The 14,752-nt window shown below is 57.0% G+C and overlaps 2 protein-coding genes across 12 annotated transcripts in view; one reads left to right on the forward strand and one right to left on the reverse strand.

Annotated features, from left to right (window-relative positions):
* Clcn6 (chloride voltage-gated channel 6) overlaps positions 1-269 on the reverse strand; it is a 31,102-nt gene extending 30,833 nt beyond the window's left edge. For 2 of the 3 annotated variants that reach the window (XM_046424369.2, XM_046424371.2), the window contains exon 1: positions 139-269. In XM_046424369.2, coding sequence (XP_046280325.1) covers positions 139-225 — 87 coding nt within the window. In that variant the 5' untranslated portion in view covers positions 226-269. The remainder of the gene's footprint in view (positions 1-138) is intronic. The other variant, XM_046424370.2, reaches the window with a different exon arrangement.
* Mthfr (methylenetetrahydrofolate reductase) lies at positions 255-14,752 on the forward strand. Of its 9 annotated transcripts, XM_058572654.1 has the most exons (15): positions 472-587; positions 890-1,054; positions 1,693-1,809; positions 2,435-2,539; positions 3,846-4,085; positions 5,119-5,357; positions 6,106-6,216; positions 8,954-9,147; positions 9,793-10,043; positions 10,799-10,933; positions 11,087-11,267; positions 11,434-11,616; positions 12,456-12,557; positions 13,395-13,514; positions 13,807-14,752. In XM_058572654.1, exons 5-15 carry the CDS (start codon positions 3,859-3,861, stop codon positions 14,023-14,025), a joined length of 1,962 nt encoding a protein of 653 aa, XP_058428637.1. In that variant the 5' UTR covers positions 472-587; positions 890-1,054; positions 1,693-1,809; positions 2,435-2,539; positions 3,846-3,858; the 3' UTR covers positions 14,026-14,752. The 9 variants fall into 9 exon arrangements, with proteins under 9 accessions (XP_046280333.1, XP_058428637.1, XP_046280332.1 ...); XM_046424376.2 differs by lacking the exon at positions 1,693-1,809; XM_046424375.2 differs by lacking the exons at positions 1,693-1,809; positions 2,435-2,539.

The raw sequence follows: 14,752 nt of genomic DNA on the forward strand, positions 1-14,752 counted from the left end.
CCGAGCTCAGGCTGCGGTCCCTAGGCCCCACCCGCTGCCACCTGCGGGCCCATTTCGGCTCGGCCCCACCCCCGGCAACGCCTCTCGGCATCCCTTAGCAACCGCCCCCTCCCCAGCCCGGCCCCTCCCGCTTCTTACCAGCTCCTCGGGAGTGCGGGTCTCACGCTCTCCGCAGCAGCAGCACCACCTGCAGCAGCAGCACAGGGACCCCCTGCACCCCGCCATCTTCCTCCTTCGCTGCCACTCCGGACCACTCTGCCAACCCCCCTCCCACCCAGGATCCACGCCTCACGTGACTGGCCCCGGGAGGGTCACGTGGCCTTCTCGAGCTTGGGGACGGAGACTGGGAGTGGCTGCAGACGGGTGGGGCGAGAGCCCGCGTCACATGACGGTAAAGGGACGGCTTCCAGCAAGACCTCTAGGCGCGGCCATCTTGGAGGCGGAGCTTCCGGTCGCTGGCGCCAGCGGTTCCGCCCTCGCGTCCCTCCTCCTTGGCAACCGACGCCCGCGCCCCGCCTCCTCCACGAGCAGCGCCGCGGCTGCCAAGCTACTGCGGGTCGACGTTCCAAGACACCAGAGACCCGCGGGTGAGTGACGGCGCGGCCGGGGTCGCCCGGGAGGGGAGGCCCCGGAGCCCGAGACACCCCCGGGACCTGCGTGGAGGCAAGGAGCGCTGGAGGCCGCCCGTCCCTTCCGCGCGCCCCCTCCGCGGGACTCGTGGGATCCCCGGTGGCTCCCAGCGCAGCGACCCTAGCTCTGAGGCGAAGACTTGCTTTCAGGGGGGACCCTGGGATGGAGGGACCCGGAGCCAGGAGACATCCAGGTTCCTGGGACCGGCCTGGCCCCGCACCCCCGCCAGTGACCCGGTGACTCTATTCCCGTCACTCAGGCCACTCGGCACCTAGGCGGCTTCCAGTCCTGCGGACACCTGCAGAAGCAAGGGACTAGCGCCGCAGTCTGGGGCCCACTGCGTCCTGCTGCGCAGGGACGTCCACCGCCACCCTCTGGAGTAGTGGGTTTCGTATCCTGCTGCTGGGCACAGTCTGAATGCTCAGTAAGTGGCAGAGGGGTGTTTTGAGAATGGAGGGAGGACCTGGTCCGTTGGTGTGGCTTGTGACTACTGTGCGCCAGTCCCTGGGGATGCCATAGGCAAGATACCTGGTCCTGATCTCAGGGAGCTAGGGGTGTGTCAGTGATACCGCCAGTTATCGGTGACGAAGCAGGCCGAGGCAAGCACAGAAGCAGGGTTTATTAAAAAGGGGGTAATATAGGCTTCTCCCGGGAGGGAGAAGGGGGCCAAAGCTGGTATCCCAAGAAGTGAAGTGTTCTGCCCTTTTTATATGTCCTAGGATTCCTTTGTTCTCCTGTCTTTCCCCCCCTTATCTTTCTTCTTCCTGACTATGTGACTAGGCCCAGGAACTGTTCGGTGGGATGGCCAAAAGGTGGGAAATAGGAGGGATGAAGGGGGAAGGGCAGGATGGAGTAGACAACAGCCTTGTAGCTCCCTGTAGGGAGGGGAAACTCCTGGGACAGGTTACTTGGCAACTGGTTGGAGCAGGGGCAGGTTCTTGATAAGATCCCTCAGGGGACAGTCTCCAACTTCCCAGACTCACTCAAAATTGGCCTCCTAGATCTGACCTGACTCGATTTACCTATCTACACTGACTGCCTGTCTAATTCTGGCTTCTTCAGTCAGCTTTTTCACTGTTGTGACCGAAAGACCTGACAAGAACAATTAGAGGAATTTTGGCCTCACAGTTTCAGAGGTCTCAGTCCAAAGTCAGCTGGCTTCATTCCTCCGGGCTCCAGGTGAGGCAGAACAAGGTAGTGGAACAGAACAGAACAGAACAGAAAGGTATGGTGACGAAAAGCCACCCAGGACGTGATCAGGAAGCAGAGACTCCACTCACTGTATATAAAATACATACCACAAATGCAGGCCCCCAGTGGCCCACCTCTTCCCATCACACCCCTACCTGCCTTCCTTACCCTCCAGTTATCCCTATCAGGGGCTTAATGCACTGATTGGGTCAAGGTTCTCATGACCCAATCATTTCGCCTCTAAGCCTACTTGCTTGTCTCACACATGAGCTCTTGGGGGACACCTAGTACTCAAGCATAACAAGGATGAAGGACGGAGACAAACCTGTTACCTAGGTGCTACAGTGGGAGTTGGCTGAAGGAGAGCATCCCATGGCATGTGCCTGGCATATACTAGGAATGCAGTTAGTGTAAAGAGCAGATCGGGGCTGGGGATGTGGCTCAAGCGGTAGCGCGCTCGCCTGGCATGCGTGCGGCCTGGGATCGATCCTCAGCACCACATACAAACAAAGATGTTGTGTCTGCCGAAAACTAAAGAATAAATTTAATAAAAATTAAAAAAAAAAAAGAGCAGATCATTTGCAAATACTCCAGCTTCCTCCCTCCTCTCCAGGTTGGGTTCCAGCAGCAGTAGATAAGGCCCTCCCTCCCGTGACTGCCAGCCGGCTGCTCTGCCATCCCCCCTTCCTCACTCCCCACTGAGAATCTGGAGATTCAGGTCGGAATCAGAATGAGCATGTCGGTGGGGGGACGGGACAACATTCCCTAGAGTGACCTGTGTGTGTGTGTGTGTCCCATGCTCATGTGTCTCAGGAGCAGAGCAGTGATTTCACCAGGTTCTCCAGTCCAGGATCCAAAATGGTTGAGTACACCAGCTTAGGGGTAGGCATTCCTGAAACCTGGTCATTCGTGTCGCTCCATGTCACAACATACCAGTGTCACCATTGGGTGTTTATCCATTGCTATGCAAGAGTAATGTTTTGTTTCATTTTAAAATATTTGTCTCATTTCCCCCATTCACCTGCCATATGGCACGGTGCCCTGTTGGCCTGCCTGTGGTTGCCCTGGCCGTGGCTTTGAATGTGGTGGCTCTGCAGTCACCGATTGCTTGGACTTCAGTAGTGTGCAGGCAGGCATACAGCCTTTGTTCTGAGTTGGAAATAAATTCGTGTCCTTATTGAACCTGGGTCAGGCTCCTTTTAGAATAAAGCCAATGTCAGGTTCTAACCCACAACACAGTTTTGAAGTAACATGAACTCGGGAAATCCAGCTGCCTCAGCCCCGGCTCCTTCCATCTTGCCCACAAACTGAAACTGTAACAGGAGATGTTCCAGGCAGGGCCAGCCCAGCCAGCCAAGCTGTTCCTTCTTTGGAGGGGGATCCCGTGACCCTGAAGGTCTGGGGCCTCAACGCCGCCACCCCCAGCCTTCTCCAGCCTGAGCACTCTCCTTCCGAGGTCCCCCTCCTCCATCCGCCTTCTCACTGGCGCCTCAGCTCTCCCTGGAGCCTGGAAACCTTGCCCCCGCCCCTTGAAGGCCCAGCTTAGCGCAGGGCTCTTCCTTTGTCACAGCTCCGCCCAGCTGGGCATACCCGCTAAGGGAAGGTTCCTCTGTTCCTGTCCCTCCTCACTCTGGGTCTAAGCTGACAGAAATGAAACATTGAAAAGCCAGAGTCCTCCCAGCTCGGCTCCGCTGCCGCTCGCTAGAAATGTGGGCATCAGAGGCTGGCAGCATGAGGTGGTCTGTGCCACCCTCCATCAGGTAGCTGTCACCAAGGGTTTCAGTGTGGGGTGGGGGTTGTCATGCCGGGAGCCAGGCAGGAGCAGAGAGCAGAGCTCTGAGTGGGTCAGCGCAGACAGTGACTGTGGAGCCTGGAGTCACAGGGCAGGGGCAGGGGCAGGAGCAGTGGCAGGGGCAGCCTTACCCGCCTTCCTTCCTCCCTCGCTTGAACCTGCACTCAGGTGCCTGGATGTGCCTGGCGCTTGGCTGCCCGCCTTCTGAGACCCCCTGCCCCACCCTGTGCAGCAGGAGACGGGCCATGGAGACCCGAGGACTTGGTGGCCCCACCCCCCCCTCAGAGGGCAGCAGCAGTGGCAGCGAGAGCTCCAGAGATGGTTCGAGGTGCTCCACCCCCGGCCTGGATCCCGAGCGGCATGAGAGACTCCGGGAGAAGATGAGGCGGAGGATGGAATCTGGTGACAAGTGGTTCTCCCTGGAATTCTTCCCTCCTCGAACAGCCGAGGGAGCTGCCAACCTCATCGCCAGGTGAGCTGCTGGGAGGCTGGGCTGAGCGGGAGCTGTCAGCCCGGCTGTCTGGGCTGCACTTTAACCCGGCAGGAAAAGGCAGCCAGAGGGGGCAGAAGAGAGCAGCGGCCAGAGAGGCTGTTTTGATCTCTGACTTCTCAGCTGTCTGAATGTCCCTCCCCAGCCTCAAATAATTTTAGACACACTCCCCAATGGGTTAAAAAAGTTGATTCTCTCAGACTACATGTTTTGGCAGATTTTGGGGCTGGATCATGAGTGCTTTAGGAAGTCACAAAGCAGCAATTTAGAGAATGTTTTCAGCAAATTGGAAATTGGGATTATGTTTCTCAAGCTAGCAATGCCAACTTAATTATGCTAGCACTTTATGAATTCAGTTCCTTTTGTAAATGTGTGGCTTTTACTGTTTGCACTTCACATGTGTTGCTCCAAGGTTATGAGGTTTAGAGATAGAAAGATGTTTAATTACACTGTCATAGGTTGTGACACGGGTGCCCGTGCAGGCTTCTAGTCTGCTTTGGGCACTCGGCCTTGCTCTCCAGGACTGCTGGCTGCTGTCCTGTGGCCAGAGAGGCAGCACAAAAGCATCTTGTGCCTGCTGACCCTCTTTTTCCTGTTCCTAGAATGAGGCTTTGCTTGCCACTGAGAGCCTCCTTACTCCTGACCATCCAAACGCCTAGAGTCCCCAAGATGGCTAGGGTGGCTGCGTGGCACACAGTGCTGACGCTTGCTGAGGGCTTGCTGTGCACTCCAGGCTCCCACTGAGAGCTATGGAGCTGTTTGCCATGTTTCTCAGGGGGCTGTTATGAGTAGGTAATGTCACCTGCAACATCTAAAAAGTGAGGAAACTGAGGCTCAAAGAGATCATGTCATTTGCCCAGGATCATATGGCTTTAAGTGACTATGGGGGAGGTGAATGCAGGCTGCTCTGACTCCCAACTTGCATGCTGTGCCTCCTCAGCTCCCAGGCCCCATGGGGAGGTGGTAAAGGGTGTGCTCCCCCAGGAACACCTTTTTAGAAAGAAATCCCCTACAGGTTTGACCAGATGGCAGCAGGTGGTCCCCTCTTCATTGATGTGACCTGGCACCCAGCAGGGGACCCTGGATCAGACAAGGAGACCTCCTCCATGATGATTGCCAGTACCGCTGTGAACTACTGTGGCCTGGAAACCATTCTGCACATGACCTGCTGCCGGCAGCGCCGGGAGGAGATCACGGGCCATCTGCACAAAGCCAAGCAGCTGGGCCTGAAGAACATCTTGGCGCTAAGGGGAGGTGTGGAGCCAGCATTCCCCTCCTCTCTGGGTTCTTGCTTTCCCAAAGGCCTCACCTGTCCCTGGAGCAATCCTTTATTTTCCCTGGGGCCCATCCTGAGCATCTCAGGGCTCCTCCTTGCCCACAGCCTCTGGGCATTGTGGGCAGTGAGTTCACATGGGCACTGCACAAACATGGCTGCCTCTTGCATCTCCCAGCTGGTTATAGGAATCCAGGCGGGAGAGCCGCTGGTGCCTGATAACACTCTGTCCTGCTGCACAATTCTGTCAATCGCTGGCTGCACCTGGTCCAGTCACAGAACACAGTCCTGGCATTTGGCCAGGAGCACCTACTGTCATCAGGTCACCCAAGAACAGGAGGAGGGACCCTGATGGTTGGGAGGAATCTTGTGGCCTCATGCTCCCCATCACAGGACCACTTCTCACTTGAGATAGACAGGAAACAGAGCTTCAAGAGAGCAGGAGGCACAGGAGAGGATGCTCATGCACACTGGGCAGCAGGGCCAGGCAAGGGACCACTGTCCTCTGTGCTCAGTGGAGAGCGGCATGCAAAACTCACAGGAAGTCGGCACTTGGCAGACATTGACAGCTGGCTGCTTTCCTCCTCCACCACGCGCCAGGAGCTAGGCACTGCGCAGCCTCTGCCTTTGGGAGCTCACAGCCCTGGGTGTCAGGGTAGTTAGAGGGAGCAAAAGGCTCTTTGGAAGTCAGGCAAGAGCTGCTGACCATGACCTCTACCAACCCTGCAGACCCCATAGGTGACCAGTGGGAAACTGAGGAGGGGGGCTTCAGCTATGCTGCAGACCTCGTGAAGCACATCCGAAGTGAGTTTGGGGACTACTTTGACATCTGTGTGGCAGGTGAGTGGCTGGAGCATCCAGGTGGGTGGGGAAAGAGAGGGAGGCTAGAGAGCCCGGGTTCAGGACAGCACTGGTTGAAGGACGTGCAGAGGTGAATTCCATGGCGTATTTAGCTTATCCTGTTACCTGCTGCCCTCCCAGGCCTGCCACTACCCCTGAGCTTTTGTCCCTCTACTTTGCATGCTCCCAGCCTGCTCCCCAGCCCTCTACTCTACAGTGAAAGAGATTTATTATGAAGACTCCAGGGGGACAAGGACTCCTAGAACCCAAGTTGAGGAAGTGGCGCCAGAATTCACAAGGCACTGGAACCTGGTCAGGAACCAGCTCTTCAGGGGAAGCTGCAGGGCTCCCATCTCTGCTTCCTCCCGTAGATCTGGGGGTTATGCATATGACCTGATTCTGAATGTATGAGGTGTCATTTCCAACCAGTGTCCCAGACTGATTCGCAGGTCTCAGGGTCGATTCCAAAATCCCAGGAGAGGGAGTGGGATTGGTTCAACGGAGGACAAATACCATGGCCCCTCCACCCCTACTTGCTGGAATTGGGCCTTCAGCTTCTCAAACAGGGATCAGGTATGGTGAGGCCATTTTGGCCAGGGACACAAGAGGTCCCTGGATTGATTTGGGATGTCTCAAATTTTTTTTGGAAAATAATGCTTTTTTGGGGGGGGGAGGGGTATATTGAGGATTGAACACAGGGTGCTCTACCACTGAGCTCTATCCCCAGCCCTTTTTATTTTTGGAGACAGGATCTTCCCAAGTTTCTGAGGGTGGCCTTGGACTTTTAATCCTCCTGTCTCAACCTTCCAAATTGCTAGGTTTACAGGCGTGAGCCACCACACCTGGCTAAATCAAACCATACTTATATTATTAACCTAAGCATGGCTGTGCTATGGAGTAACATCTCAAATAATCTGAATTTTTAAAAAATAGGCTATGTGGCTTTAAGAAAATTATTTGTTGCAGGTGACTTGGGCTTTTCTCTGGTCGCCCACATGAGTCCCTAGGGGGTCCCTAGGCAGGCATGACTGGGAAGCCCTGATAAGGAGTTAAGAAGAGAAGAGGCATCTCCAGCTGTTCCTGGTCACCGCTCCCCAGCTCTAATGCTGACAGTGACTGGGCCCGCGCTTGCGCACTGTCGCTCTGTCGTGGGTGCTGGCTGATCATGGTGGAACTACAAAGCCGCAAGTGTACAGCCGCCGAGTGGCTTTGTGCTTTGCTGATCATCAAGCGGGTGACAGGAAGACCACTGGGTCAAACAGCCCCAAGCTGCTCACAGTAGAGAGAGAATGTGGTAAAGTGAGCAAAATCCCAGTGTCCCCAAGTGCTGGGTTTGGTTGGTGATACACTGCTTTATAGCCATGTGGTTTTTAAATTTCCTACTGGAAAAGTAGCTTTGCTATTGAAAGTATCCTCTTGCCCCTTTACTCCTTAAGACAACAACTTTTCTTTGGCTTTTTCCTTTGGTTTTGTGTTTTTCAGTTCTGAGGGTTGAACAGGCATGCTCTGCCCCTGAGCCACTTCCCCGCGCTTCCTATTTTTTATTTTGAGGCAGGGCCTTACTAAGTTGTAGGGGCTGGCTTCAAACTTGTGATCCTCCTGCCTCAGCCTTCCAAGTAGCTGGGATTACAGATGTGCGCCACCGTGCCCAGGTTTTATGTCCATTTTTGATGACTCTGGGTTGCTTCAGAAACAGGACTGCTTATCACAGCAGAGCAGTGTGGCTTCCCAACAGCCCAGGTCCCTGATCTGCTCCCGGCTTGGCTCAGAGTCCTGCCTTCTGGTTGTAGGCTGCTAGCCAGTGCAGTCATGTGGGGAAGGGGTCAGTTCACAGAACTAGTAGGGATCCCAGAGGGCATCTGGTCCCACCTCACAGGCAATTCAGAACCCCACCTTTTGCACACTCAGCATGTGGCCTTCCTGCTGTCCCAATATGTTCAGACCCAGGAGCTAGTTGCAGGGCTGACATGGGTACTGGTTCTGCCATCAGAAGCAATCAGGATGATACAGAGCTCCACTCAGGTGAATCCTTTTCCCCACAATGGACTTTAGACATGTGAAAGTCACTACTGTGTTCTCTCTTCACTTCCTAAAGTGAAACTGGTCTACTTTTTTAAAATTCTTCATTAGGTTTTCGTTGCTGTGACCAAAATACCTGACAATAACAGTTTGGAGAAGGAACAGTTTACTTGGGCTCATGGTTTTAGAGGTTGCTCTGGCTCAAGGTCATGGCAGAACATTATTTAGAGACAGGGTCTCACTGAGTTGCTTAGCGCCTCTCTTTTTGCTGAGGCTGGCATTGAACTTTCGATCCTCCTGCCTCAGCCTCCCAAGCTGCTGGGATTTTAGGCGTTTGCCACCCTGCCTGGCAAAAACAATATTTTTTACAAAAGTCAAGCCCAGAACCCCAGAAGCTGCTCAGCCAGTGCTGAATGTGACACCTGTGCTCCGTGGCCACAGTGCAGGCTGATTTGCTTGGCTGGTTGAGGCATCCGGAGCAATCCACCCCACGCCTTGGACACAGTGACTGCAGGCTGCCTCCCATGAGAGTCATCTCCAGGGTTGGGGGCACATCATTCGTGACCCAGCTGCCCACATCACCTGTCCACACTGTGCTGTTGGAAGGTGCCAGTGCAGAACGAGGCCAGGGACTCTGCTCCCAGGGGCTGTGGTGTCTCCACCATGCACCTTGAGCAGGTACAGGCCAGTCCCTTCCTACACTTGTCCCTTTTGGCAGGTTACCCCAAAGGCCACCCAGACGCAGAGAGTTTTGAGGACGACCTGAAGCACTTGAAAGAGAAATTCTCGGCAGGCGCCGACTTCATCATCACCCAGCTCTTCTTCGAGGCCGACACCTTCTTCCACTTTGTCAAGGCCTGCGCTGCAACGGGCATCACCTGCCCCATCCTCCCCGGGATCTTCCCCATTCAGGTGAGGGTCCAGGGAGCTGTCCCCCGGCACCCACCGTCCCAGCACAGGCCAGGGCTCTGGGGAGGGCGCTGGCTTCATGCTCTAGTTTCTCCGTGCTGCTCCTGGGCTTCCCATCAGACAGCCTGCCTGCCTTGCCCAGGGGTGTCTGGCTGCCTGGTTTTGGTTGCCTCTGACCCCACGCCCCCTGCAACAGTGCCTGTCAAGGGTCCTGCTGTGTTGTGACCTACTGACAAAAGGGATTATAAGTCATAAATTTTGCTAAAGTCCGTGTTCCCCAGAGTCGGCTGTCTTCGGATCCATCGGATAAGCTTTTCCCACAGCCAGGTCCTAGGCCCGCTCAGGAGTTCTGATGTCACAAACTTGGTGTGGGCCTGGGAATCTGCCCTTTATTTCTTGGGAGTGGCTGGGTTCGATGGCCACTGTGTTATCACGTCTTGAGCTCAAGGGCTGGCCAGGCTGGTGGCAGGAATGCTGTGGGCAGCTGCTGAACTCTGCAGAGAGTGGAGGAAGCGGGGCAGGCACACCCTGCCGTCCCTCAGCATGACGCTGCAGTTGTCGGAGGCCTGGTGGGGGCTGGGAAAGGGGAGAGGGGTATCGGAGGGGTGGGCTGGGAACTGACCCCACAGCCCCGTGTGTCTTGGACAGGGCTACTCCTCCCTCCGCCAGCTCATGAAGCTGTCCAAGCTGGAGGTGCCGCAGGAGATCAAGGATGTGATCGAGCCCATCAAAGACAACGATGCTGCCATCCGCAACTACGGTATCGAGCTGGCCGTGAGCCTGTGCCGGGAGCTTCTGGCCAGTGGCCTGGTGCCTGGCCTCCACTTCTACACTCTCAACCGCGAGGTGGCCACCACAGAGGTGCTGAAGCGCCTGGGCCTGTGGACTGAGGACCCCAGGTGAGGGTGGAGGCTTGGGGAGACCCAGGGAGAGTCAGAGCGGTATCAGGGCAGAGCGGCCCGTGGTGGCGCAGAAGCCTTCCTGCACCACGGCTGCCCTGGCTCACACTCCTCAGAGAGCACCCTGTGTAGCTCAAGGTTCATTTTCTTATATTTTTGTGGTACTGGGGACTGAACCAGGGGTGCTCTACTGCTGAGTTAGACCCCCAGCCCTTTTTATTTTTGTTTTGAGACAGGGTCTCACTAAGTTGCCCAGGCTGGCCTGGAACTTGTGATCCTCCTGAGTCAGCCTCCCGAGTAGCTGGGATTACAGGTGTGTACCACCATGCCTGGCCTCACTTTTAGTTTCTAATACAGTAAATATGGATAGATTGAAAAGAGCCACATAACCATAGGCTCTTCAAGTCTTCAAGAATTTTTGAGTACAGGGTGATAACACCACACCAGTTTGGTAACTCTGACACATTGGTTGCATAAATTCAACTACACTCCTCAAAGGGGTTATTTGACACTCCATGCCTGGTACAAATGGTTTTTTTGATTTGAGACCAGGTCTCACTATTGCTGTTGCCCACACTGGCCTCAGAACTCCTGGGCTCAGATGAGCCTCTGCCTCAGCCTCTGAGTGCTGGGACGCCTGCAGCTGCCCTGGCTAGAGGTCTAGAGCCAGGTCTGAGAAGCCAGGTTCAGTGCTGCGCAACCTCCTCCTGCTCCTTACGCCTGTTCCTTGTCCTGTCTGTGTCTATCCTCACCAGGCGTCCCCTGCCCTGGGCTATCAGCGCCCACCCCAAGCGCCGGGAAGAAGATGTGCGTCCCATCTTTTGGGCTTCCAGACCAAAGAGCTACATCTACCGCACCCAGGACTGGGATGAGTTTCCCAATGGCCGCTGGTGAGCCCCTGCAGACGCTCCTGCGGGAGATCCTGTGCCCGGGAGGAGCCGGGCAGGACTCACAGGAGTGTCCTCCTGGGCACGTGGTGGCACCTTCCCTGCCAGGAGCCCGGGGCAGGGGGGTGCCCTGACCTTGGGGCACCTCCCTGCCAGGGGCAACTCCTCCTCGCCAGCCTTCGGGGAGCTGAGGGACTACTACCTCTTCTACCTGAAAAGCAAGTCCCCCCGGGAGGAGCTGCTGAAGATGTGGGGGGAGGAGCTGTGCAGCGAGGAGAGCGTCTTCGAGGTCTTCGCACATTACCTCTCCGGGGAGCCAAACCGGCACGGCCACAAGGTGAGCAGAGGTGGGGGGGGCCCTGTCCCCAGCCGTAGGCCAGATCATGGACTTGGACTGCTCCGACCTATGCCAGCCCCTGTCCACACGGTGGGCACGGAGCCTCAGCAGGGGGAGGAGGGCGAGTTGGGGAGGGGCTGCCAGCCCAGCTCACCCTCCCTGCCAGGTGACCTGCCTGCCCTGGAACGACGAGCCCCTGGCCGCTGAGACCAGCCTGATGAGGGAGGAGCTGCTGCGTGTGAACCAGCGGGGCGTCCTCACCATCAACTCCCAGCCCAACATCAACGGGAGGCCGTCCTCTGACCCCGTCGTGGGCTGGGGCCCCAGCGGGGGCTATGTCTTCCAAAAGGTACAGTGGAGATGCCCAGGCTGCCCCACTCGGCCAGCACCCCCAGGTTCCCTGGAGGTTGGGCACAGCTCTGGTCTTTCTCTCCTGGGCCTTTCGTTTTGAAAGACAGTGGACAGAGTGGCCAGGTGCTGACACTTCCAATCAGCCAGCCCTGGGCAGCCGGACCCCTGGCCTCTCAGCCTTCACTTCTGTCTTCTGTAATGGGATGTATTTCATGTTTTGGGTCAGAACTCGATAAGCATGGAAAGGAAGGAACATGGGAATGGCCACTCACAGGGAGCTGCTGCCCCGAGGCCGGGTGGGCAGCTGCTAGAGTTAAACTGCATTCTGAGCTGCAGCCCGTGGGCCCTGGCCCTGGCCCTGGGCACCAGCTCTGCTGTTCGCTGTCAGTGTAGGCAGCCCAGCCAACTTCCCCAACACTAACTAGCTCCTTGGGGTGAAGTGCCCACCTGACAGTGTTACGAACTTTTTAGCTCAGTGACTGGGAAGGGCGAGATGGATCAGGCCTCTGCCACCCCTTAGCTTGGTAGTGGGTAAACCTCTGTTCATCTCCAGATATGCTTCTCCCCAGTGGCTGGACAGGTGGCAGATGACCCTGGATCTTCCCCAACTGAAGCCTCGTGTGCTAGTCCCCTCCACCTCCAGCTTCACCAGCTCCGCATTTCACACTCAGTTACGGGGCCACCTCCAGCCCTGATGCCCTCAGTGTCTTGTGCACATGTTGTGGGGCCCCTCTCCAGATGGGCAGGGCAGGCTGCAGACACGGAGCATGCCTAGCAGCACCGGCCAAGGGTGCCTGGCGAGAGGGGGTTTGCATGATGGGCGCCCACCTCCCACAGGCCTACCTGGAGTTCTTCACTTCCCGCGAGACCGTGGAGGCCCTTCTGCAGGTGCTGAAGAAGTACGAGCTCCGGGTCCACTACCATATCGTGGACGTGAAGGTAGGCCTGCCCACCTGGAGCAGTGCATATCACTAGCGTGGCCAGGCACCCTGCGCAGGGCAAGACACAGGCAGACCTTGGTGCAGGGCGCCCATCCTGGGAGGGAGACAGACACATGGTGATGACAACTCAGTGCAAGGGAGAGAGTGAAGCTCTGTAGGAGGCTGAGGACAGAGGAGGACGTCAGAGCTAGGAGGCCAAGGAAGGAGTCCGGGAGAGGTCTGTGGCCCAGGTCCTTCAAGACAGAGGACTTGGCCAACAGGGAGTAAGTGTCCAGGGAAAGCGCAGAGGATGTCAGAGGTCAAGCTGCACCATCTTGGGAGATGCTGGGCACAGGGCAAGGGAGGTGCAGCAGAGTCAAGTAATCCCAGGGGTACTGATGGTCCTGCCTGGAATCTGGGGTTCCCTAAAGGCAGGTGGGGGTCTTCCTCCAGTGGTGGAGTGGCTTGGCTGAGCCCCCCGTACCACTTCAGGCAGGTCACGGTGGACAGCTGTGTGGCTAACGGGCAGGAGGCCAGAGCCAGGGGTGCTCACCAAGGCCTCTGTGGTGGTCCCAGGTGGGAAACAGACCGCGTGGCATTCAGAAGTGGCACACAGCGCGAGCGGTCAGGCAGCTGGGCACAGAGGCTGCCTGGAGCAGTGAGGAGAGGAAACTGCCCAGGACAACTCTGGGTTTCGGGTTGGCAGGGACAGCAGTGCCACTCAGCTGCGGGCAGGAGGGGCAGGTGGAGGCGCGGTGGGGTGCTAAGCCCAGAGCAGTCCCAGGAGCTCGAAAGCCTCGTGCAGTAAAGGGCTGCAGATGCCCAGATCTGCCTCCCTGACTCAGTGCCCCTTCAGGGTGAGAATGTCACCAACGCCCCTGAACTTCGGCCCAACGCCGTCACATGGGGCATCTTCCCTGGGCGGGAGATCATCCAGCCTACGGTGGTGGATCCTGTCAGCTTCATGTTCTGGAAGGTAAAGGAGTGGGGGACGGGGGCGGGCCTGCCTTGCCCTCCTTGAGGACCCTGGGCAGGTGGTATTCCCTATCCCAAGTGTGGGGCTGAAGGCCACACCCCCAGGGCCAGCCGACTTGGCCTTCAAGGCCACATGCTCACACATGTTTACTTCTGAGCCAGGCGGGAAGGATGCCCTTGGAGTGCTGCGCAGGGGTCCCTGACCCAAGGGCAGCCCTGTTGACCTTGCCTGTGTGTGCGTGTATGTGTGTGTGTGTGCGCGCGCGCGCACACACCCTCATGTGCATGTGTAGGATGAGGCCTTCGCCCTGTGGATCGAGAGGTGGGGCAAGCTATATGACGAGGAGTCCCCGTCCCGCATGATCATCCAGTACATCCACGACAACTACTTCCTGGTCAACCTGGTGGACAATGAGTTCCCGCTGGACAACTGCCTGTGGCAGGTGGTAGAAGACACATTCGAGCTGCTCAACAGGCCTGCGCAGAGTGAGAGGGAGTCAGAAGCTCTATGACCTTGCGTCCTGACAGCCATGGATTGGCTTGGCCACTGGTATCCAGCCATCCCCCCGCATCCTGGTTCTCCTTTATCCAAAGCCTGGGCCTCTTCACCCCCCTGATGATGGCGACTAGGCTGATGTGAGGCTTCCAGGCTCTGGCTGGATCTGAGGCAGTGGCACAGGGGAGCCTGGTGCTCCCTGGTCTAGCCAGGGTCAGGGTCAGGGTCAGTCTCTGGTGAGAGCACTGCCATCCTGCAGGGGAGCACGGTGGTGCACACCATCTCCCTGAGGAAGCGGGAGACTGGTGGTTGCATCTGAGCCCTCACACCAGGAGAGCCTGTGGATCCAGCTGGGACTCCAGTGAACTTGTACTTGGGCCTGTGTAAGATGGGCAGAGAGACCACGGGTGACAGGTACTGTGGCATTGAGGACACTTGGCTAAGTGAAGGGGCTGCACCCTTGCACCTCTAGATGCTAGCAGCAGCCCCACCTGTGATTATAGGGGAAGACCTCGCACATGGCAGGCCACGCCAGGCCCTGGACAGCCTTGGCCGATCCCTGACGACCAGGCACTGCCGCTCTTGACCTCCTACTGTTTGAAACCCTTGTCTGTGTTCTGAGGGCTTGAGAAACAGTGCCCTTGAAGGGTTCAAGTCTGTCCTAACCCTTGTGCTTTCTGGGCCCGTTGCCTTCTCTCCTGTCCCACTAACTGTCAGAGGCAAAGATGAGACGCCTGAGCAGG

Source organism: Marmota monax, unplaced genomic scaffold, assembly GCF_021218885.2.
Source record: "Marmota monax isolate L192 unplaced genomic scaffold, Marmota_monax_Labrador192_F-V1.1 WCK01_AAM20220418_F8-fsc00080, whole genome shotgun sequence".
Classification (NCBI taxonomy): domain Eukaryota; kingdom Metazoa; phylum Chordata; class Mammalia; order Rodentia; family Sciuridae; genus Marmota; species Marmota monax.

Excerpts from the sequence above, each read along its gene's own strand:
- Mthfr (XM_046424372.1), top strand. The coding sequence starts at position 3,790 with ATGTGCCTGGCGCTTGGCTGCCCGCCTTCTGAGACCCCCTGCCCCACC. Across the intron at positions 6,217-8,953 it reads CTTTGACATCTGTGTGGCAG|GTTACCCCAAAGGCCACCCA; the intron begins GTGAGTGGCTGG and ends CCCTTTTGGCAG. Across the intron at positions 11,268-11,433 it reads CAAACCGGCACGGCCACAAG|GTGACCTGCCTGCCCTGGAA; the intron begins GTGAGCAGAGGT and ends CCTCCCTGCCAG.